A 23,754-nucleotide genomic window follows, 5' to 3' on the forward strand; every position below is an offset into this window, starting at 1 on the left:
GCATTGGGTCAATGATAGCTCTGAAAGGACTTTGTTGGAGTATGTGTATCATTCCAGGCATGGCTTTTTATCAAGCTTGTGAGTTGCTAGGAATCATATAAAATAATCTCAGGACAAAATGAAAGTACACTATGACAAAAAAGTCATATCTAATCAGAACAGGAGAGAAGTCACAAGAGAGGAATTTCAGTGATAAAATGTTGGTGTTTGTGCCTGGTCTACCATTACGTGCTAGGTACAAGGGTCCATGTGTCCAACTTGACTTTTGTTTGTTTATTTGTTTGTTGTTTAATACCGCACTCAGCAATATTCGAGCTATATGACGGTGGTCTGTAAATAATCGAGTCTGCACCAGACAATCCAGTGACTGACATCATGAGCAGCGATCCATGCAATTGGGTTGGTTGGTTGGTTGGTTTGTTGTTTAACGCCGCACTCAGCAATATTCCAGCTATATGACGGCGGTCTGTAAATAATCGAGTCTGGACCAGACACTCCAGTGATTGACATCATGAGCATCGATCCACGCAATTGGGACATGCATCAACGAGCCTAACCACCCGATCCCGTTAGTCGCCTCTTACGACAAGCATGGGTTACTGAAGACCTATTCTACCCAGGATCTTCACTGGTCCACTGCCTCGTGGACATTGTATCAGACTGTGATACTGATGAGAATTGTGGCTTTGTCAAGTTTGATGGCATTCTGGTGAGGATCTTCTGGTGCCTTGACGCAGTGGCATGATCATGACAGAGTTGTAAATCTTAGGGATGCTGACGTGCGTGTGTTTTACATTCAGGCGGGTTAACGAGAGTGTGTTGTACATCGAGTTGTGCTGACCAAATTATGTTTTATACTGAAGTATGTAAACGTCAGTGTTTATACTATGAATTGTGCTTACATGAGTGTGTTGTACATCGAGGAGTTTTAACACGGATGTGTTGTTTGTTGAGGCAAAATAGCACCTGTCAATTATAAGGTGTTCATAAAGGCATACATCCAGCAGGTTTTGTTACAGATTCATTTCTAGGATTCGATAAGCGTCATACAATCTGTCCATGGTTCTTGCCATGCAGTTGCCATCTTGTTGACGACTAGCAGAAAAATACCTTTATAAATATTAACTAATCGCATGTATAAACTAAGGCGTTCAAGGGATATTACGAGTTTAGCATGTGTGTCATCCCCTCGACCTTCATACTCATGTTCATTCAGCTTATGAAACCTTGAACGTCCAAGTGATGGCTTGGGTAATTATAGAAAGCCAAGGCAAGAGAATAACTAGTCACGACTTTCCTACAAAACAAATTCCATTGGGAGCAAACGGCAAAATGCAGTGAAGATGAACAGATCACTGGAAATGAGTGATACCACCACGACTTGTTCTGCATGTCCAGCCCCATCTTGCTGTTCCAGCAATCATAATCAAACATCTTCCGTCCTCCTTTCAAGAGGATTTCCGGAAAAAGTGTCACTTGTAATTAAACCAGTGACCAGACATATCATATAATCTATGATTGTGATCCATAATGACATGTTGCTTGTTGGGAGCGATATTATTTGCCGGAATGTGGGATGGACGGCAGTTGTAATATCAGGTCAAGGTTTATCTGACTTAAAGTTTGTTTTTGTAGGTCGACATGACGTGACATACATTTGTAGACAAAACTATCTATGTCTTATCATTGTGAAAGCATTCAAATATTTAGTTAGTGAGTGAGTGAGTGAGTGAGTTTGATAACGTCGAGCGCAAAGTCCGTCATCAGTGCATCCATCCCTTGAAGCTGAAACATTGCTTGGATGATTTCAGAAGAAAAAAAAATTCTCAAAAAGGGTTAATGGCTATTAAGTAATGATGCCTAACGTGTATGTTCCATTGTCTGCTATATAATGCATTTTGATCATGATTCACTCTTTAGGTTTTGACTGAACGCAGTTGGTGGGAATAAGTTCACCAAGGATTTATTGCACAGTAACCAATGAATACAATCGTAAGAAATCAACGAAAGATATAATTCATTATTATACAGTTATACGACACTATTTTGCTTACATGTGCTTTTTTGGGAGATGTAGAAATAATTAAATGGTATCATGCGGCTGTTGGGTTTTGTAACATGAAATTAAAGTATTCTTTATGCTTGAACAGGTAAGGCAGGTCTTTCAATACGTAAATGTCAGTCAAGCAAATTGGATCGGAATGTGTCTTTCCATCAAAATATTCCCCTTTTCTAAACAGAGTAGCAACGTAGTCAAATGTGCATTTCTCTGGGTAGTCCCCCCATCGGGGGAAGTCAGCATTAATAGCAGAAGTCAGCTTCGTGATAACCTCCCGTGGAGAGGAGAACCATGATGCATGCCACCCAGCATAGTTGTCAGGTGATCCGATGAGCCAAGTTTCAAACATGCCCCAGGGGTGATTTCCTTTCTGGAGCTGTCGTATCACTCCTTTACTTCCACGAATAGCATCACTACTTCCTTTATAGATGTCTCTGAGCATCTGAATACTACACACTCCTACAACCGTTTTAGGGTGCTTCGTCATTGACCAAAAGAATCCATACATAAAACTGTGAAGAACAAACCCAACAGGGAAGGGATAGCCATTGTGAAGTTTGAGGAAGTGCAGGAGGTTTACAATTGGCGTTTCGTCGGTGTCCATAAATACAAATAAATCATCTTTTCTGAGCCCTGAGACTCTGGCCTCTACTGCAGGTGCAAGGTGCTGACGGATGTAAGTTTCGGCTATCCAACCATTCAATCGTCCGCCAGCTGGGAATGTGTCCAGGTAGACATGCATTATCTTATGGTGGAATCGCTTCATGTAGCCTCTTCTCAAATTATGTAATAACCTTAACGGTCGTGGATCTCCATGTCCTGTATAGTTGGATTCCAGAATCACAAACAGATCCACGGCTGAGTGCACCTGTAACATCTTCAGCATCAGTACATGATGCTCAATATTGAATGTCATGGCTAGAATCAGCCGTCGTGGCTTTTCTCTTGGCGTGATGATGTAACTGCGTGACAGTTTGGACAAGGCAGTCTTCACAATGCTTGGCACAGAACAATGTTTGCCTGCATAACCTGAGCTGCACACACAGGTCACGTTAGGACCCTGCTCCTGCACTTTGGATGTACCTGGTTTAAAGCATTTTAGCTTTCCGTTTATAAACGTGAAATCCTCGTTACTAAGATCTGGAAGAGTAAATTTCCACGGCTTTTTCAAATCATAATCTTTATACAAATTAGGACCATCGTCTTCGGGTAGAGTCAGTGGTTCGGTGTTGTTTATTGAAAAGAAGTAGTCTATTGAGGAATACCACTTATCGAGATGGCTTATTTCTCCAGGTTCAAAAGGAAGCCATCTGTTTGTAGTATTCAAGTGACAGGACGTACCAAGATATCGGTGTGGATACAATGTATGATCAATGGTTTTGTTAAGACTTGACATTGACTTCGACGCCCCCAACAGTTTACTTGTGTTGAGCGAGTACACACGATGTGTTAAAGATGTAACCATTTTTAAACCATCGACAGGAACTTTCAAAGACACACTGGTGGATGTGTCGGTCATTCTGAGTAGCACTATCAAGAGGAAGACGATCTGTGCACAGATGACAGCAACGACTGCCCTTGACACCCCATATTTTATGAACATTCGTAAAATACCCATCTTTAATTTGACTCTGTAGTAGGTCACAGAACCCTTGATGATCAGGACATGTGAACGTTGATGGTCCTATCAGCAATTAAGTGCTTTATTGAAAACCTTCCAATGGTTCTATTTTCTTAAAGCTTCTGTGTCGATCATACACCTGTAAATAAAAACAACAAATATCAATACCAATTCATGATAGAAATAACGTTTGATGAAACCAGAAAGGGGGCAATACTCATGCCATGCAAATACGAAAACGTCGGTTGTTTTCGTATATGGCCATTGAACGAAAAATCGACGTTTTCCGGATGCTTTCTAACCATCGACTTTCGTCCAAATATCGTCGTTATTTGACATCGGAAGTTTCTCCAGGTTCTTGATTGACATTGTCAGTAGACAGCGTTTACCAGTATTTCTATTTCTTAGCTTCCATTTGACAGCTCTGTTTGTCAATTAAATACATGGTTGCATAGTTGCATGCGGCACATATAATTCTCTATGGTATTTATCCCAGTTCTGGTCGCTATACACGTGGTCCGGCCGTCTCACCTTACTAAGAATATGATCAACACTTTTAGAAGAGATATGCGTGTAAATAGAGGTTATCACGCGAGTGTGTTTGGGGATGGTAAATATCCTGCATTAGGAATAAACATAGCTAAACGAGCTAAATACATAGTGTTTATTCCTAATACAGGATATTTACCATCCCCAAACACACAAGCGTGATAACCTCTTTATCATATAATGTCATTCTTTAATTCTGTGCTTCAAAATTGCTTTCCCTCTCTCACAAACATTACCGAAACATTGCGAGTTTTCCTGGAATGCGCGCATTAATATATAATACGTCATAGGGTAAGTGATGGGTCAGTCGGACAGTGACAGAGGCCAATATTGTTCCAACTGAAATCTGTTTCTTATACAGTTGCGAAGGAACATATACGCAAAACAACAATTGTTTTGATTTGCCTTTCGCGGCAATCCATCGGTCTGTCCGCTAGAGTAACTGCCCTTTGTCAAAGGGAAGCTACTCTAACCCTAGTCTATGAGACGTCACGGCCACGGTCAGACGTTGTTGACCGTCGGTCTGTCATAACGTTAAGAAGTGTAGTCAGATGTACACACAGCCACAAAACGAAACAAGGTAACAATTCAAACATATTTGGTTCCAAATCCAACTATTTTAATTTGTGGAGAAGGTTTCAAGCCGCAGAGGTCTACAAGCACAGATATGGCTACTGATCCCGCTTGGCTAGGCCTCGTGCCCTCGCAAAATTGTTTCTAAATTTATATCTCCAAAGTTGCCAAAACTTATAAAATGCCTTAGCTATGTCACAGTTAGACACTGATTTTCAGTATATTAGACTGTTCTTTTGATAATAATAGCAATTATCCCTGTAGTTTATCCAGATTCCCGATGGTTAATTCTGACTCGATCGCTAAATGATGAGGGCGACGCCATGTTTGTTTATAAACAGTGAAAGTAGTCCCTACTTGACCTTTGATATTTGCATCTCTATCCGCATATGACCCCAACGGATATCGTTTTTATCCGTTGGCTTTATCCTGCCGAGAAACCTACTCATTATATGATAAATAGATAAAACGGATAAAAAACGATATCCGTTGGGGTCATATGCGGATAGAGAAGCAAATATCAAAGGTCAAGTAGGAGTACTTTCGCTGTTTATAAACAAACATGGCGTCGCCCTCGTCATTCGGCGATCGAGTCAGAATTAACCATCGGGAATCTGGATAAACTACAGGGATAATTGCTATCATTATCAAAAGAACAGTCTAATATACTGAAAACCAGTGTCTAACTGTGACGTAGCTAAGGCATTTTATAAGTTTTGGCAACTTTGGAGATTTCGAAACAATTTTGCGAGGGCACGACCCGAGGCCTAGCCAAGCGGGATCAGTAGCCATATCTGTGCTTGTAGACCTCTGCGGCTTGAAATCTTTTCCACAAATTAAAATAGTTTGGATTTGTTACCTTGTTTCGTTTTGTCGCTGTGTGTACATCTGACTACATTTCTAAACGTTATGACAGGACAGACCGACTGTCAACAACGTCTGACCGTGGCCGTGACGTCTCATAGACTAGGGTTAGAGTAGCTTCCCTTTGACAAAGGGCAGTTACTCTAGCGGACAGACCGATGAATTGCCGCGAAAGGCAATTAAAAACAACTGTTGTTTTGCGTATATGTTGCTTCGCCACTGTATAAGAAACAGATTTTAGTTGGAATTATATTGGCTACTGTCACTGTCCGACTGACACATCACTTACCCTGTGACGTAATAAATATTAATGCGCGCATTCCAGGAAAACTCGCAATGTTTCGGTAATGTTTGTGAGAGAGGGAGAGCTATTTTCAAGCACAGAATTAAAGAATGACATTATATGATAAAGAGGTTATCACGCTTGTGTGTTTGGGAATGGTAAATATCCTGTATTAGGAATAAACACTATGTATTTAGCTCGCCAAGGCTCGCTAAATACAATGTTTATTCCTAATGCAGGATATTTACCATCCCCAAACACACTCGCGTGATAACCTCTATATACACGTTTTTGAGTATACACGACAAACTAGACTTCGGCTGCTTGTGCCGAAAACGAAGCTGACAAGTTCCGCCAGTCTTCTCATACCGATCATCATTACATGTACAGCTGAAGCATTATTAATCTTCCCATCAAATATATTGTACAAATGTTGTTGTTTTTTAAAAAAAATTGTGACATATATCTGTTATGTATTGTATTTTTCATGTGTTTTTGACCCATGAAGATCCAGGGTAGTATAGGTCTTCAGCAACCCATTTTTACCGTAAAAGGTGACTATGCTTGTCGTAAGAGGCGACTAACGGGATAGGGTGGTCAGGCTCGCTGACTTGGTTGATGCATGTCATCGTATCCCAGTTGCGTACTGATGTCTGCTTGAGTCTTCTTGGTGTTCTACCCATTGAATACCATATAGATCAAAGAAAGTTGTATTTCCTGGAGCGCATCATCAACATGAACCCGAAGTTCCTGCCTCATCAGCTGTTCATGACCAGACTGATGTGTTACATTCACCAACTGACAACCTCATCATCAGGATTTGTTCCAGACGTCATCAGATTGTTATCCAAATACAATCTCATGGATCCTCTGCTGTCGTTCCTGCGGAATGGTATCTTCATAGGGAAACAGAGATGGAAACGATTAGTGAGTAAAGCACTAAAATCTCACCATGTCTCAGCCTGGAGGCAGAGACTTGCTGCTGATCCAGATCTCCAGATGTTTAGTCGAATCCATCGACTATATGATGTCCATCCAGCCTGGCAGATCTCCTTAGACGACCCAACTCTGGGACTGAACTCTAACTTTGTGAAAAGGACGTGTGCCACCGCAAAGGACATGTGTGATACAGGACTGTGCCACAAATGTGGTCTTGTGTATCGTGATCCAGTGACACATGCAGTTGTTGAGTGCGAATGTACGTGTGATATTCGGGATGAGCTCTGGATGGAGTTGATCAATATCGGTGATGTCGACTTTAGCTGCTACCTGCATAGTATGGACTCAGCAAAGCTCACTGAATGCATGTTGTCTTGTAGAACAGATTACAGACTATGTGACAAAGATGCTGATGACTTTGCAAGAGTGTGTGTTAAATATGTCAAGCCAATGTTTAAAATGGTGTTCAACTAACTCTCAATACATCAGCATTACCATTCTGCATATTTAATGCAAAATAATATGTTGTTCTCATAAATGTTCATCTATTATTTTCTGCTTTTTTTGTACTCTTCTTTATGGAGGAATAAAAGGTTATATATATATGACCCCAACGGGCATCGTTTTTATCCGTTGGCTTTATCCTGCCGAGAAACCTACCCATTATATGATAAACCACCAGTCAGTATGGAAGTGGAAGTTGAACACTAAACGCCAGGTAAGAGTTCACAATAAGACCAATAGAACCGGCAGACGGACTTCTGTTTTCAATTTAGGAATTGTCCGGTCAAATACCTACCACTACGGCGGATATGAGTTGGATACAGATTCCTTACTGTAACACTAGTGAGTGAGTGAGTATGATTTTACGCCGCTTTTAGCAATATTCCAGCAATATCACGACGGGGGACACCAGACATGGGCTTCACACATTGTACCCATGTCGGGAATCGAACCCGGGTCTTCGGCGTGACGAGCGAACGCTTTAACCACTAGGCTACCCGACCGCCCTACTGTAACACTAACTGAACACAGGTAAATGATATGTAATCACCATACATACATTTATAACGTTTGTCAATAAGATTTTACGAAAATTACGTTTTTTTATTTTCTTTTAATCTGTAATTCATGCATATAAAACCTAATTATGACAAAGAAACCTAACATGCTCAGTAAATGATATACTGTTAAATTAAACTGTAACAGCTTCTGATTTCATAGCTCGTCCATGATGATTACCAATTATGGGATGGGTGATGAGTTCAAATTTATGCCGATGTGGGAGTCGAAACGTTATGATTAACAAATGAATAATGCTCTCGGTGCTCTCGGTAAATAAATTTTGACATGTATTTCCTGTATTAATTGGAACATATCATTATTACATGTCCATGGTTTGTTCTATCTTCACAGGTCTAATGGTTGATGGATCAAGTAGTAACAGAAAGGAGCCAACTGGAACAGTATTCCAGTTATATGAAGGCGTGTCAGCTTAAAGTGGGAGGAAAGCCCGAAGTGATGCAGATCCCAGACGTTTACCACTTTGGTGAAACCCACAAGGACGGGAATGGTACTGACAAACCTAGAAACATTATCGGGGCGAACCGGGATTCGAACCCACAATCATATGTTTCTGGTGTGTCCAAGGGACGCAACTCTGCACAGCGAATCGCGGCGCCTCAGACGACTGGGCCACCCGTGCCCCCTTGACCATTAGTGAACGATATAAGATCATCCATATATACGAAAATTATCGTATAAACATACATATCTGTTGATGAAGTTAATAAATCTTATATAATCTTGTTCCGTGTGGGGGTTGTCGTTCGAGTCAACTTTCGCGATTCAAAATCCTTGACGTTCATGTTTGTTTGTCTGTTCATAATGAAATACATCGGATTATATTCAGATATGGTTCTATGTAACCGCCTAACCATTGGACATTAATCTTACTGTTGCCGCACGGCTCTATGCATACATACAGTCAAGTCCCGTTAATCCCACATGGTTGGTTGCATATGATTATGTCGGATTAACGAGTATGTCGGATAAACGAAATGAAGTAGAAATAGTATCAACGTTTGTGATCGAATATCGGACAACTACACGTCAGCTTCTATTAGTCCGGACAAACTTATAGATTTTAGTAGTGCTAGCCAACTAAGATACCATGCAGCAGTTCAACATAAATGAGTGAGTGAGTGAATATGACTTTACGCCGCTTTTTGCAACAATCCAGCAATATCACGGCGGGGTGCACCAGAAATGAGCTTCACACAATGTACCCATATGGGGAATCGAACCCGGGTTTTCGGCGTGACGAGCGAACGCTTAACCACTAGGCTACCCTCCGCCCCTTAACATAAATACCCAAATAGCTAGTATACTGAACAGTCCTTGTTTTAACCCCTTAATGCCGAGCGTCAGGCAGGGTAACAAGAAGTACGTCTTTTAACGTCCTTTGGTATGACGCGGCCGGGGATATCCGGTCTTGACAATGGTGACTTTCGAGCGTACATTGTAATTCAGTCTGGATAAAATACACGCCAACATCTGTGTCAGGAAAGTTACCACGGGCAACCTCCCCTTGTCATGTACGCATCTCGACAGCCCTTCTGCCTAGAACGTATCTTTTGTAAAGATGGACTTGAGTTCCAGTTGCTAGGGCTTTGATTAGCTTTATGACCTATTACGAAGTAGATTGAAGTATTTTTAAGGAGTAGCCCATGCCACTAAATCAGAAGTCTCACGAAACAGCTGCTATAGCGTCGCCTCTGACAAGAGTTGTTTGCATGGTCATCGACTGACAATCCTTTATGGGAACCATGTCAGTGATCTCTACGAGCTGCAGATGTATATATTGTAATTGTCAGACACTGAAGTGTACAACACGGCTCTTCATCGCGTGACCCATGGAACCTTTCCATAAGCATCATTAAACAAAAAGTCTGTGATCTGGCAAAACTTTAATCTCTATAATCAAAACCAATTGTCGTTTCTGCGTATTTTATTCATCTTCACCCTTCTCAATACCATGTCAACCCACATCTCCTGTATACGCATTTTACCAATGGAAACAGCCGATGACAGAAATGTGTTTAATACACTGAAGGTATTACATGGCGCAGGTTTGTCTATTTCTCGGTATTACATAAACTGTAACAGTCGGTGTTCAATACTGTGCTCTCCCCCTCTTGTTTCACAACACCGGACTCCCCACCTGGAATACCCACACACCGAGGTGTTGGCAAATCTTTAAGGGTCAACGGTGTGTGGCAGCAGGTGGATACACGACAATTAGCCTATCAACTTCAAAGCGATTGACTCTGTTTAGTAAGACTCACGAGTTAAAGACATTGGACAATTTCTCAATAACATCGCTACAATAAGCGTTAAAAGCCATTTCACAGCGGGAATAGAATACATTACCATCTGTGGTGGTCGTCGACACATGCCGTCTTGCACATGTTGGTTTTATCAGCATAATCGTGTAACACTTTTTTAAAACCAAATAAATTAATTTCCCCACGCCTCGTATACAAACGTGTTGTCTATATGCATGAAATAAATAAACAATTATCGCTCGGTGTTTACACATGTAGCAAGATTGACCGACCTCGACTGAATAATATATATTTCTTTCCTTCTTTAAACAAAAAGCAGTGTCTGATCCACACACACTTACAAGCATTTGCATACAATATGGAAACACCGCCCAATTTTAATATAGGTGTAAATAGAATGTTATTATAGATGTATATGAAATATCATTTTAGATGTAAATAGAATATTATTATAGATGTAAATAGAATATTATTGAAATGTACTGAATATCAAAGCGGATGTTAATATAATATTATTATACATGTAAATATATTAGTTTAGAGATGTAAATATAATATTAGTGAAATATACTGAGCATCAAAACAGATGTTAATATAATATTATTATATATGTAAATATAATATTATTCGAGATGTAAATAGAATATTATTAGAGACATAAATAGAACATTATTGAAATGTACTGAATGTCCTAACAGTTGTAAATGGAAGTTTTTTTAAATGAACTGAATATCAAAACAGATGTTAATATAATATTATTAAAAATGTAAATATAATATCATTAGAGATGTAAATAAAATATTATTAGAGATGTAAATAGAATATTATTGAAATGTACTGAATGTCAAAACGGATGTTAATATAATTTTATTATATATGTAAATATAATAGTTTAGAGAGGTAAATAGAATATTATAAGAGATGTAAATAGAATGTTATTGAAATGTACTGAATATCAAAACAGATGTTAATATAATATCATTATAAATGTAAATATAATATTATTATAGATGTTAATATAATAATATTATAGATGTAAATAGAATACTATCATTGGTGTTAGTAGAATATCATTATTGATGTAAATAGAATATTATTATAGATGTAAATAGAATATCATAATAGATATATAAAAATATGATATGATTATAGATGTAAATAGAATGTTATTATATATGTAAATAGAATATTATTATAGATGTAAATAGAAAATACTTATAGATGTAAATAGAATATTGTTATTGATGTAGTTAGAATATCATAATAGATGTATAAAAATATAACATTATTATAGAAGTAAATTGGATATTATTATAGAAGTAAATAGAATGTTATTATAGATGTTAATAGAATGTTATTATAGATGTAAATAGAATGTTATTATAGATGTAAATAGAAGGTTATTATATAAGTAAATAGAATATTATTATAGATGTAAATATAATAACTTTATTGATGTAGTTAGAAAGTTATTATTGATGTAAATAGAATGTTATTATTATGTAAATAGAACAGTATTATAGATGTATATAGAACAGTATTATAGATGTAAATAGAACAGTTTATAGATGTAAATAGAATAGCATTATAGATAAAGTTAGAATATTATTATAGATGTAAATATAATATTATTATAGATATAAATATAATATTATTACAGGTGTAAGTAGAATAGTATTATTGATGTAAATAGATTGTTATTATAGATTTAATAGAATGTTATTATAGATGTAAATAGAATATTATTATAGATGTAAATAGAACAGTATTATAGATGTAAATAGAATATTATAAGAGATGTAAATATTGATGTAATTGGAATATTATTATAGATGTACTTAGAATGTGATTTTAGATGTAACAGAATATCATAATAGGTGTAAAAATATAATATTATTACAGATGTAAATAGGATATTATTATAAATGCAAATACTGACAAGTATCCCCAGTCATGGAAAGGGAGAAAAGTGATGAATGATACCATAAATCAATGATTCTAACCCATTGTTTATTCACCCATTAACAATATATACAACGATCATAAATTTAAGTATTAGTAATATCGAACCAATTTACAATGTTTTGTGATTCATAGCCACGGGAATGATTGTAAATATAATTCAGTAGCAAGCGTAATTCTTTGGTCCGCACGTAGTAATTTCCTCAATCCAATTGACTTATCTAACTCGTCTGTCTGAGCAAGAGCGGCAATTCGCTATGCGGAGTGGCCACGCAAGAAGCCTATGATCATTGATTCGAATCCCGGTTCGACCCGTTTATGATTGTGATCACAATACCCGTGCTCTTGGGTTTCACCATAGTGATGAAACGTCTAAAACGTGCATCATTTTCCTCCCACATAAAGCTGACACGCCGTGATAAAACTGGAATAATGTTCAAAGCGACGTTAAACCCTACTCACTCTCTCACTCGTGTGTCCCACTGCAAAATAAATCCATATATACAAGCTTGTACATGTTTATGGTTTGGAAAGATTATATATCGAAAGCCTAAACAAGTTTGGATTGATGAGATATCCAAAAATATACAATTTTGTATATATGACATTTCCAAAAATATACAATTTTGTATATATCATGTATCCAAAATTGTTTTTCTTTGTATATTATGGTAAAGGGAGATAATTGCTATGTATTCGTATATAATTATTATGTATGTGCGAAATGAAGTGTTGTTTCTTTGTAAATGTTGGTAAAGGGGGATAATTAGCGGGAGTACATACTCTCCTTGCAATGACATTGACGGGTAAGCGATTGAGGCGTCTGGTACTTTTCCTGGCGCGGTGCTTGGTATGTGAGAAGACATTATGGTCAAATCCACAGAGCAGATTAGCAGTCGGAGGTGATTGCACTGGTGGATACTTCTATGTTATAATCACTTGAACTCGATTTGGGCTGAGCTTGGATTGGTTTGTACGGGAATGTTTCTTCAGAATCCGAAAACCCATAACACGGGGATATTATATGGTATTAAATGCTTTATGTTTACAGAAGGTAAGTAAGTACAAGGTAAGTGTTTCTCAATATGCTTCAACATAGGAAAAGGGTCAGACATTGCACGCTTGTGTCTGGGAGGCTGAGGTGGGGGTGAAGTTTATGGCGGTATTGCTCCCAGACCCGTACTTATAAGTACTGCTTTAACTTCGAAATTGTACTGCATCCGCCATCTTTGTTTATTTGACTTATTGACTTTTGCCACAAACTTATTACATTTCCAGGTGTGAATGTTGTCCAAACAGCACGAAATTGCTTAAAAAGCAATCTAAAGTTTCAATAAATTCGAGGGGAGGGAGGCATACCCCTACAGTTTTCTTCCCTTTTTTTTTGGGGGGGGGGGGGGGGGAGACATGCTCACATCCCTGATATTTTGTATGTGAATAGTCATCATGGTTGAATTTCGCTTATTATTAACTATATTAAAAGCAAGTTGAGCTTAGCCTAATATCGTTTGCAAAGTCAACAAACTACGACTATAAATGTATTGTACAACAGACGTAAGAAAATAAAAAATGTTACAAATACAAATTATTAACAAGGGGAAGATGAATACTAATACATATACATTTTAGAACAAGAAATTGACGTATTAAGATTTAATGGATATTCTGTTACTTATGTAAATGCAAATTGTTGTTTAACATAATAAAACAAATATTCATTCAGTGTGATACTCTGGTTACTGCGCAAAGAAGAATCCAGCACCAATGAAAGTGAGCAGCATGCAATCAAAAATATTAAAACTGACCCGAAAGCATTTATATATTACAATAATAACAACCAGGCCGTGAACATATGAACGGTTTCAGTGGGCACATCGTAGTTTTTGAAGATAAACAATGATAACTTCATACTTATGCTCATACAAAATGAACTCTTATATTTGCACAGTAATTGAGTTCATGCTTTCAATGGCAGCTTCAAGATATTGAATGAAATATATTGTGTATGATTAAAATAGATGAGAAATCAACAGTATCGCTCATTTCGTATATAGAATACTAAATGATCCCCCGTGTCGTACCATTTCTAGGAAACGAGTGAACAGTTTGGTATCAACTGTTTGGTTTCGCGAGGTTTATAAAACATGGTATTACACATAGGCTCGTGTCGTATTTTATTAATCGCCTCTTTTATGCAAACTCAATTATCGAAAACGAACGGATAATCCTATGCTTGTTTTTCTGCGTGAAGGAAGATACATTTATTTAATGTTTACTAAATTAGAAATTAGATTATTAATTTATCGTCCCATCAGAATTCACAAGTTGCATATGTTAGCAGTTTAGGAAGTTATACACAGCATCTTGAAAAAGAACCAAAAGAAGAAGAAGAAGAATAGTTTATTTATGTGTCACTATTTAAGCAGCCAACCATTTTGGCGTACGAGACACGGTAAAAATAGCATTTTTATAAATAGCACAGGTGATAGCATATGTAGACATAACAAATTTACAAACCGGTATCTACACAAAATGAACAAAATACATATGCACACACCGTCGCATATACATGTTTATGTACACCCATAGACGCACTACGAACACACACTTACGCAAATATACACATTCACAGTCACTAACCCACCCACATATGTTACATTACGTTACAAAAACTAGTAATTTAGATCTTGAAATTAGAACATTCATACATACATAATAATCTGATCATGACACATTCTTTCAAATACGCTACATAAAGCCACACACCAACACCCACACCCACACCCACACCCGATCCTCTTTGGGACTCATGTGTGTGAGTAGGTATAACCCTTAAGCAACGTGTCAGTTTTATAGCAGGATTAGTGTATTAGAACAACACTATTCGTTAATGACAGGTGCTACCGGAAGTGTTGGACATGCTTACCCTTTTTGAAGATACACTCTTTCTAATTCGACATGAAACGGAATATATCAAACTCTAAGTAAACAATGTCATTTAACCCTCAATTAGCTAATTAGTCTAGTTAACCTGCAGTATACTTGCTTATTTAAGGGGTTTAACGTCCGCTACACAGTTAATGTATTAAGCGGACGGGGCAGGTGGGGAAAAATAAATATAAATAATATGTGAATATAAGTAAATCACCATACCCCAAAACCGTACTTAGTGGGTCGTAAACCTAGTACTATAATATTTATGCTATAATGTAAACATCTAGTGTGCTTAAAATTTAAAAATATGTTTTTAAATACAGTAGATGTAGTCACTATCTGTGATCAGAACAGAACAGAAGTTTATTACTCATGAATCACGTATTGTGATATAGAGCATGCAATATACATATTTATATTTACAGACGTGTATCAGTGTGCATAAACATAAAGTAATTACAAACATAGTATATACAGTAATTGAATTCTTACTTAAAAAGTTGTAAACCATCCTTTAAGTATTTCGCCAGCTTTATAACAAGAGGTTTGTAGGAGCAAACCATAAGCTGTTTACATTTTTCAATAGTCGGATACTTACAATAATAACTCGGGAGATATTTATTTCTTAATTCATGAAGCGATGGACATTGTAAAAAAAGTGGAATTCTCCAATATAACTGTTGTATAATGTACGTAATCTCTGATCTTTATTAACATTGAACCATTTTCCCTTTTCAATTGGTAATCTATGATAAGCTGTTCTAAATTTGACTATCCACTTCGCTAAGTTGTATGGTAATGATAATAAATATTCCTCAAGGCGAGGCTTATCTTTGAACATTGTATACATTGTAAAGTATTTACACTTGGAAGATAAAGTAGCAGATTCATTCCATTTTTGATAAAAGTTATCTAACAAGATGGCTTTAGTATTTGGGGAGTTAAACTGGGGAAGGACTGGGTGTTCAAAATCAAATTCAAATCAACCTTATACAAAATATCTCTTACTCTTGTTAACCATACAAAATGTGTATTATTTGTGGAATTAATATATATTAAAAAGTAGATACATCTACTGGACAATTTTTCAGAATTTAATATGATCTTTCCCAAAAATGCAACCATTCTGACTTTTATTTGAATTTCTAGAGGATATCTTCCAAGCTCACCGTAAACCATGTAGTCAGGCGTGAATTGCTTTAATCTTAAGATAAATTTGCCAAATTTTAAGTGAACACGTTCTATAATTGTTACACTCTCATATCTCCAAATTTCAGCTGCATATAGAAGAATCGGTTGTACTAACTGGTCGAAGAGTTTAAGTTGACAATCAATTGGAATATCCAGCAATTGTGTCTTTCTGAAGATAGCGTACATTGCTTTTGAAGCTTGGTCTGATAATGTCTTCATCGCTTTACTAAATCTACCAGTGTTACTAAAAGTTAAACCAAGATACGAAAATTCTTTCACAATATCTAACAGACTTTGTTGAAAATAAAATTGTAAATTTCTAGTATTGTGGCGTTTGGAAAAGACTATTACTTTTGTTTTTGAAATATTTACCTTAAGTTTCCATAATTCACAATACTCTTCAAAAGCATTAAGTGCTCTTTTCAATTCACATGCTGATTCAGCAAGCAATACTGTGTCATCAGCATATACCAAAATAAAAAGCTTTACATATAAACTTAATTGCAAATTGAACTTTTCGCTTACATATTTTAAACCGGACACATCTTTATTTTCAAGGAACGTTTCTAGATCATTTAAGAAAAGGGCAAACAGGAAAGGTGACAAGTTTTCACCCTGTCTCACGCCAATCTTACAAAAAAATAAAGAAGAGTTATTTCCTTCCAGGGAAACATATGATTTTATACCTTGATACATATTATATATAACATTAAAATACTACCAAACCAAAATTTGAGTTAAACATTTTGAACCATAGATTGTTTCTACCAATCGTATCAAAAGCTTTACTAAAATCAATAAAAGCACAGTATAATTTCTTGTTCTGGTTTAAGTACAGTTCAATTAAGAGTTTTAATACAAAAATATTGTCAAGAGTTGAGTGATGAGTACCGATCGTTATTCGTGTGAGTGCGGGAGAGGTCTAAGCCTGAGGTTAAACCCGCCCCGGAACCTACCCCCTCTGCACCACGCCCGGTGTAGAAACCCAGGCCCCCCAGGAGGAAGAAGGCTCCTTCAATCACCACCATAGAGATAGAGGAGACCTTTCAGGGTGTAAGCATACCATTTATACGTGTACTGCATTTCACATTATCATATAAAGATTGAAGTGCTAGAAACATTTTCCCTTTCACGCCAATGTTACATAATTTCTCCCACAGCACACCTCTGTTAATGCTGTCATACGCTTTATGAAAGTCAATAAAAGCAGAAAAAGTGTTTTTTTAAAATACATTTTCTAGTTTCAATAAAAGAACAAACAGAGTGAATATGATCCGTAGTTGATCTACCCATTTTGTACATCATTTAGAGCACCTGTGCTTTCAGCCCAAGATTGCAGACGGTTATTTAAAATATTACAATATAATTTGTACATAGAATGGGTGAGGGTCAAACCTCTATATGATAAAGCATCCGCAGGATCTAAAGTAGAACACTTTGGTATGGGGTTAATTATGCCCTTTAACCACAATGCAGGGATTTTCCCTTTGCTAAAACATATATTAAAGATATTGTGCATCGCCGAAATAACATTTTGTGATTTAATACATTCCATCGGAATACCGTCAACACCAGGAGCCTTGCCACAGTGGCTTCTATCAACCGCTCTGGTTACTTCAAAGAGAGTAATTTTAGCGTGGAACAACATATGTGTGTCACCAGTCTCACTGTCACACTTAATATTCTGCATCCTGACGTCACCATTCAGCAGTTTACAATAATCTTTCTTCTACTTATCTAGTACATCACTCCATTTCTCAGATACATTTCCATCCTCCAAAACCACTCTCATGGGGATCTGTCTTCGTCTCTCCCCACCTAACCCAATCCTACCAATCTTCTTCCAGAACTCTCTATCATTATCCTCACACATTTCACGTTTTCTTTCCCCTGTCGCATACATTCGTTTAGCAATTTGCAATGTTTTGTCAAAATGTTTTTGCCTTTTAACAAACATATGTTTCAGAAACATTCTCTCATTACAAGGGCGTTTACATTTACACCACTTTCTCTCTGCCTCGCACATGTCATTCCACAACACACGCAGATCACCATGGCTTTCTCACACGACGTTTTTTATTGCTCTTACCACCAAAAACCACATGAGATCGTGGTTTTAACTTTTCATGCATCTCTCTCTGAACTAAGTCGGTGAGAGTTTCCGCACCTAGATCTAGGTCATTCTGAGACTGGGTCGACATCTCGAGCTGCAATATGATGTCATTCAAGTGTGCTATACATTTATCAGATGTTAAAAAGTCAGGAGGTACATCAGATGTAATAAAACGTGTAGCATAAACCGTGTCTGACTGGTTATCTGCTACCTGTGAGCCAATATTAATAGCCTCACATGACACTGACCACTGTAGCAACGAGTGATCAAGCTAACTATGTAAGTCTGTATTTACCTGTTCAACACCAGCGCCCTCTATTAACGATGAAGGTCTAAGTACCTGAAAACAGCTAAAATCACACAGCGATTCATGTGGTATTACGCAATAGTCAACTACAGAGGCACCCCTCGTAGATATGTAGGTAAAGTAAATGGATGCTGTATTTCTTCCATTCAGTATACAGAAATTTGCATCTATCAGAAAAGCAATCAGCGTCCGCCCATTGGCGTTAGTCACATAATCTACGACCTGCCTTTCGGGTAGCATGCCCACGCCCTCTATAAAATCATTCAGGTCTGAGACCCTGCTATTGAAGTCTCCACATACATACATAATTGTACCACATGACTGAAACTCTAAAATTTGCGACAGCAAGGTGTCGAGAAAGTCAGCTACACAAACATTTCTCGTTGAATTCTCAGGGGGTAGATAGCACACTGCCAAATAAAACTTTGACTTACAATGGTCAGTTAGTTCTAGCCATAATATGCCTTCAGAAGAAAAATCAGCAACTTTAATATCATTAAAATTACCTAGGAATGAGGTTTTAATGAAAAAACCTACACCACCAGATCCAGCCTTGGCACGGTTATGGTGTAACTCTCTATTGTGTCCAATCCACTTATAACCATCTAAATACAGTTCTTCATCCTTATGAAGTTCATATAATTCTCTGCGGGGGAACTTCGATTTTATGTTTAGTAATAATCGATGACCAACCTATCTCCCCTCTTACGGACAAATTAGGAGTAGTTTTTCCTACACCCAAGAAAAAGCGGCACGCTCTATTTTGGATGGCATTTATGCAACTAAATTCTCTGGTTCCCCAAATTGCTGCACCACAAGTTAAGATAGGTTGTACAAGATTGTCATACACATTAAAGTACTGAAAACATCATAGGTCATTCCTCCAACTAATTTACACTGAGGGCTCTTCCAGCAGATTTAGCAATTTGTTTAGCTGTGAAATTTAAATCTGTTCCTGGAGCCAAAGTCCGAAATATTTATATGCATTACAAATTTCAATATTCTCTCCTCCACAATGGAAACTGACACTGGAATGCGTAACAGACTGCTGTCTATAATGGACAATTTTAGTGTTTTTTTGGTATTAATTTGAAGACGCCATCGTCCGCACCAATTATCAACGCAATTTAGCATTCGTTGTAATGAGTGCTCGTCGCCGGCTATAAGAGCAATATCATCGGCGTATAAGAGTAAACTAAGCATAGAATCAGTACAGGTCATTAATTTCCTCAGCCAAGTCGTTAATGAACACGGGAAAAAATGTCGGTGATAACACGCAGCCCTGCTTCACTCCACTGTAAACAGGGAAATCCTCTGTCAAGTATCCGTTAACGGACACACAGGATCGAGTGCCATCATATAACGACTTCACTACAGAAAAATATTTCCCGTTAACACCAAGTTTAAGTAATTTGTACCAAAGACAATCCCTGTTTACTCTGTCAAACGCCTTCATTGCCTCTATATAGCATACAAATGTAGAGCGTTTTTGAAATTTCCTATTATTAATAACAGAATATAAGGAATATACATGTTCTACAGTGTTCCGCTTACTACGGAATCCATTCTGCTCCTCGGTGACACGTCATTGATTAGGATTTACGTCGTTGGAATACGATGAACGCTATACAACGCTAATATTCCCACTTAAGAGCAGTGTTGGTTTAAGGCTTAATCAGCTATGACTTCCCTGTTGCTCAACATGGCCTACTCCGGGAGAGCGCATGGATTAGTGAGAGTGAGAGAGAGAATATTGTTTATTAAAGTGTCACATGTCATATACACTTCGTGATAGGATATATACAAAACAGTAAAATATAACATCCGGCCAAATATGGCCTACGAAACACTATAAACCGTATCAATCATAAACTATTCAGTTGAAACAGAATAACAAATGTAGCACACGGACACCTACCTACGTGAAGCTACTTTTCAGCCCATGGAGGCGCGTACTCATACTTAACATACACCGCACATATACATATATCCATAGACACATATACATAAATACATACCTCGTGATGCAGGCGCGGAGCACGGCCGTGGGCGGCTTCAATGAGGAGCGCACCAGTATGCCAGAATATAGGGCAACTGACTTCGAAAGTCCTAAGTTAAAAAGTGCGCTCCCCCTTGACTCCCCCCACCGCGTTGCGCCGCCCCCGCTCCCCGAGTGTACAATTACTCACCCTGCACACACATACACACACACATACACACACACACACACACACACACACACACACACACTAAGTTGTATCTTAAATCATCATAAAATGGACATTCTATTAAAAAGTGACATTCATCTTCGACATAATTTACATGATCATTTATAGGATTGGCGTGACAATATTTACAAGTCCTATCCAACAGAAGGGTAGGTGGTTTGGCGTAACGGCCGGTCTCAACATGTAAAGGTAAAATATCACATCGAAACGATGACAAAAAAAAGTCTTCGATTATCTCTAAAGCGTACATGACATAAATAAGGCTCAGCAGTAGGTAATGATTTGCACATTCTGTATGTGCGTAATTTATTGCCATTTGGATTATTCTTGTCATTCCAAAGCGCAGTATACCACATATCACAATCTTCAGCTGTTAAGATACACTTTACACGGTCAACACACTGTTTAATGCTGTATCCACAATAAGGTAAATATGACAAATTATAGTGAGCTAAAATATTTACGATTTTTTTACGATAAGGCAATCTGGGCTCACCAGTAATTAGACAATGTGGGTATTAATTGGTTTAGGAAATTAGACGATCTGGGCTAACTCCGCATACCTAGTGTCACTTAATTGCCCAGTGTCATGTAACAACGAGACATAAAATGGGAAATGATAAAGAAACTAACTAAACTTTAATATTGTGGAAAATAACGCAAATGAATTGGAGTACACGCGCATGAATTCGTAGGATAAACTATCTACACGTTTTGAGAGTTAGGCCCGGGTTCATTGAAGATCGTTACAATATGAAAAAAGGTAAAATGTGTAAAACTTCTATAAAGGAAACATCCAAGCAAAATAGTAATGTAATGATATAATATAAAGTATATTTCACATGATACAATATACGTTGCACACAATTAGTTAATGCTTTAAAGGGACTGACAATATATTTTAATAAAGCCACAAATTAGTTGAATTAAGTTCAAATGAGTTGAATCATGTGTCATGCTTGTAGACACACCTTTACGTATTTTCGAAACTAAAACTGTTGAGCAAAGGAAAATACGGACTTCCTCGTCCAGGGCGAAATATTTCAATAACGCCCTACAATAGTTGAATTAAGTTGAAATGAGTTAAATTATATGCCATGAAATTTCTAAGAACACCTTTATGTATTTGCGAAAAAAAACCCCGAATTTTGAACAAAGGAAAATATTATCGCCCATGGGCCAAACATTTCTCGCCCATGGGCGAAATATTTTAGTAACGCTATGAAATAGTTGAATTAAGTTAAAATGAGTTAAATCATGTGACATGAAACTTGTAAGAACACCTTTAAGTATTTTCGACACTAAAACACGAGTTTTGAGCAAAGGAAAATTTTCTCGTCCATGGGCGAAATATTTCAATATCGCTATAAAACCGTTAAATTAGGATAAAATGAGTTACATTATGTGTCATGAAACTTTTTTAGAACACCTGTACGTATTTGCGAAACAAAATATGAGTTTCGAGTTAAGGAAAATAAAAGGGCCAAACCTTTTTCTCGCCCATGGGCGAAATATTTCAATATCGCTATAAAATCGTTGAATTAGGTTAAAATGAGTTAAAAATTTTGTCATGATACTTGAAAGAACTACATTTATGTGTTTGCGAAACAAATACAAGAGTTTTGAGTAAATGAAAATATTCTCGCCCATGGGCCTACCCATGGGCAGGTACATGGACCACACTTCCCCATGGGCAGGCCCATAGTGTAAATATTGAGTTTTTGAACAATATTTATTTCATTTTTTCTTGGTATGTTCCCATTAAAACGGCATGTTTAATTTTGTAAATACCTAGACCGAGACTGGGCAAAAAGACCGTAGACTTTCTGGACGATTGGGTTTCCAGAATTAAAATGGGACGTGTTATATACATAAATATTATATTACATAATACATATATACATTAAAACAGAACAAAAACAAGTGGTCAACAGCGAGGTGCGGTTGATGGAAAGGTGTTCAATTATTAAGAAAAGCTATTTAACTATTTAATAGTTAATACGTATCTTAAAATATGAACTAATTCATAAGTTATTACATTAGTGGAAATCCACCACGTAGGATGTACATTTAAAAAAATTTAAATTACAGTTTATTATTATTCATTGTGTATTTGACATGAGAGGGGTAGCGACAGAAATATATAAGCATGCTATATTTTATAATAATGACCTGTTGCATTAAACAAATATAGGATTTGATGTTGTCACATTGTGAATCAATTTATTTAATATTCACTTAATGGCTTTGCTGTGTACGAGTTTTGTAAGTAAATGTTATTTCTTCCAAATGATCTATTTCGAACACATATAGAGTCATATTGAGTCATGATTGCCATATCTATTGCACGAACGAATGAAAATAGCATAATTAATAAACTTACCTGAGCTCACTGTAAGGCATTCTGCACGGCTTCGTTCACATTCACCCTCAAATGTACGATAGAAACATCTGCGATGTTCGACCGCACATTTGTGACAGGTGTTCGTTTAGTTATTAAAATTCCAGAAAAATGCATCAATCACACTGAGTTACTCGCCTCTTCTCCAGTTGCTCACACTCTCCACTGATGCTAGCTGCCTTAGTTAACTGGAGTCCGGATATAACTAATTATAAACTCTAATTGTTCTAATTATGTTTATCGAGGAAGTGCCTCATACTAGATGACAAACTTAGTAATCCTGTCACACTCATCCTTGTTTACAATGAACGCATGTCAATATCAAGCAACAGTTTAAATTTAGAATCACCATAACATGAAATAACAGAAACATATATATTGAA

At 37.1% G+C, this 23,754-nt stretch overlaps 1 protein-coding gene across 1 annotated transcript; it reads right to left on the reverse strand.

Annotated features, from left to right (window-relative positions):
- Positions 1–1,947: 1,947 nt before the first annotated feature.
- On the reverse strand, positions 1,948–23,394 carry LOC124132988 (beta-1,4-mannosyl-glycoprotein 4-beta-N-acetylglucosaminyltransferase-like). The gene is made up of 2 exons (XM_048398471.1): positions 23,354–23,394; positions 1,948–3,819 (listed from the first exon to the last, which is right to left on the reverse strand). The coding sequence occupies exon 2, from the start codon at positions 3,675–3,677 to the stop codon at positions 2,094–2,096; it is 1,584 nt and encodes a 527-aa protein (XP_048254428.1). The 5' UTR covers positions 3,678–3,819; positions 23,354–23,394; the 3' UTR covers positions 1,948–2,093.
- Positions 23,395–23,754: the final 360 nt, after the last annotated feature.

This window comes from Haliotis rufescens, unplaced genomic scaffold (assembly GCF_023055435.1).
Source record: "Haliotis rufescens isolate VD_foot unplaced genomic scaffold, xgHalRufe1.0.p SCAF_18, whole genome shotgun sequence".
In the NCBI taxonomy this organism is placed as follows: Eukaryota; Metazoa; Mollusca; class Gastropoda; order Lepetellida; family Haliotidae; genus Haliotis; species Haliotis rufescens.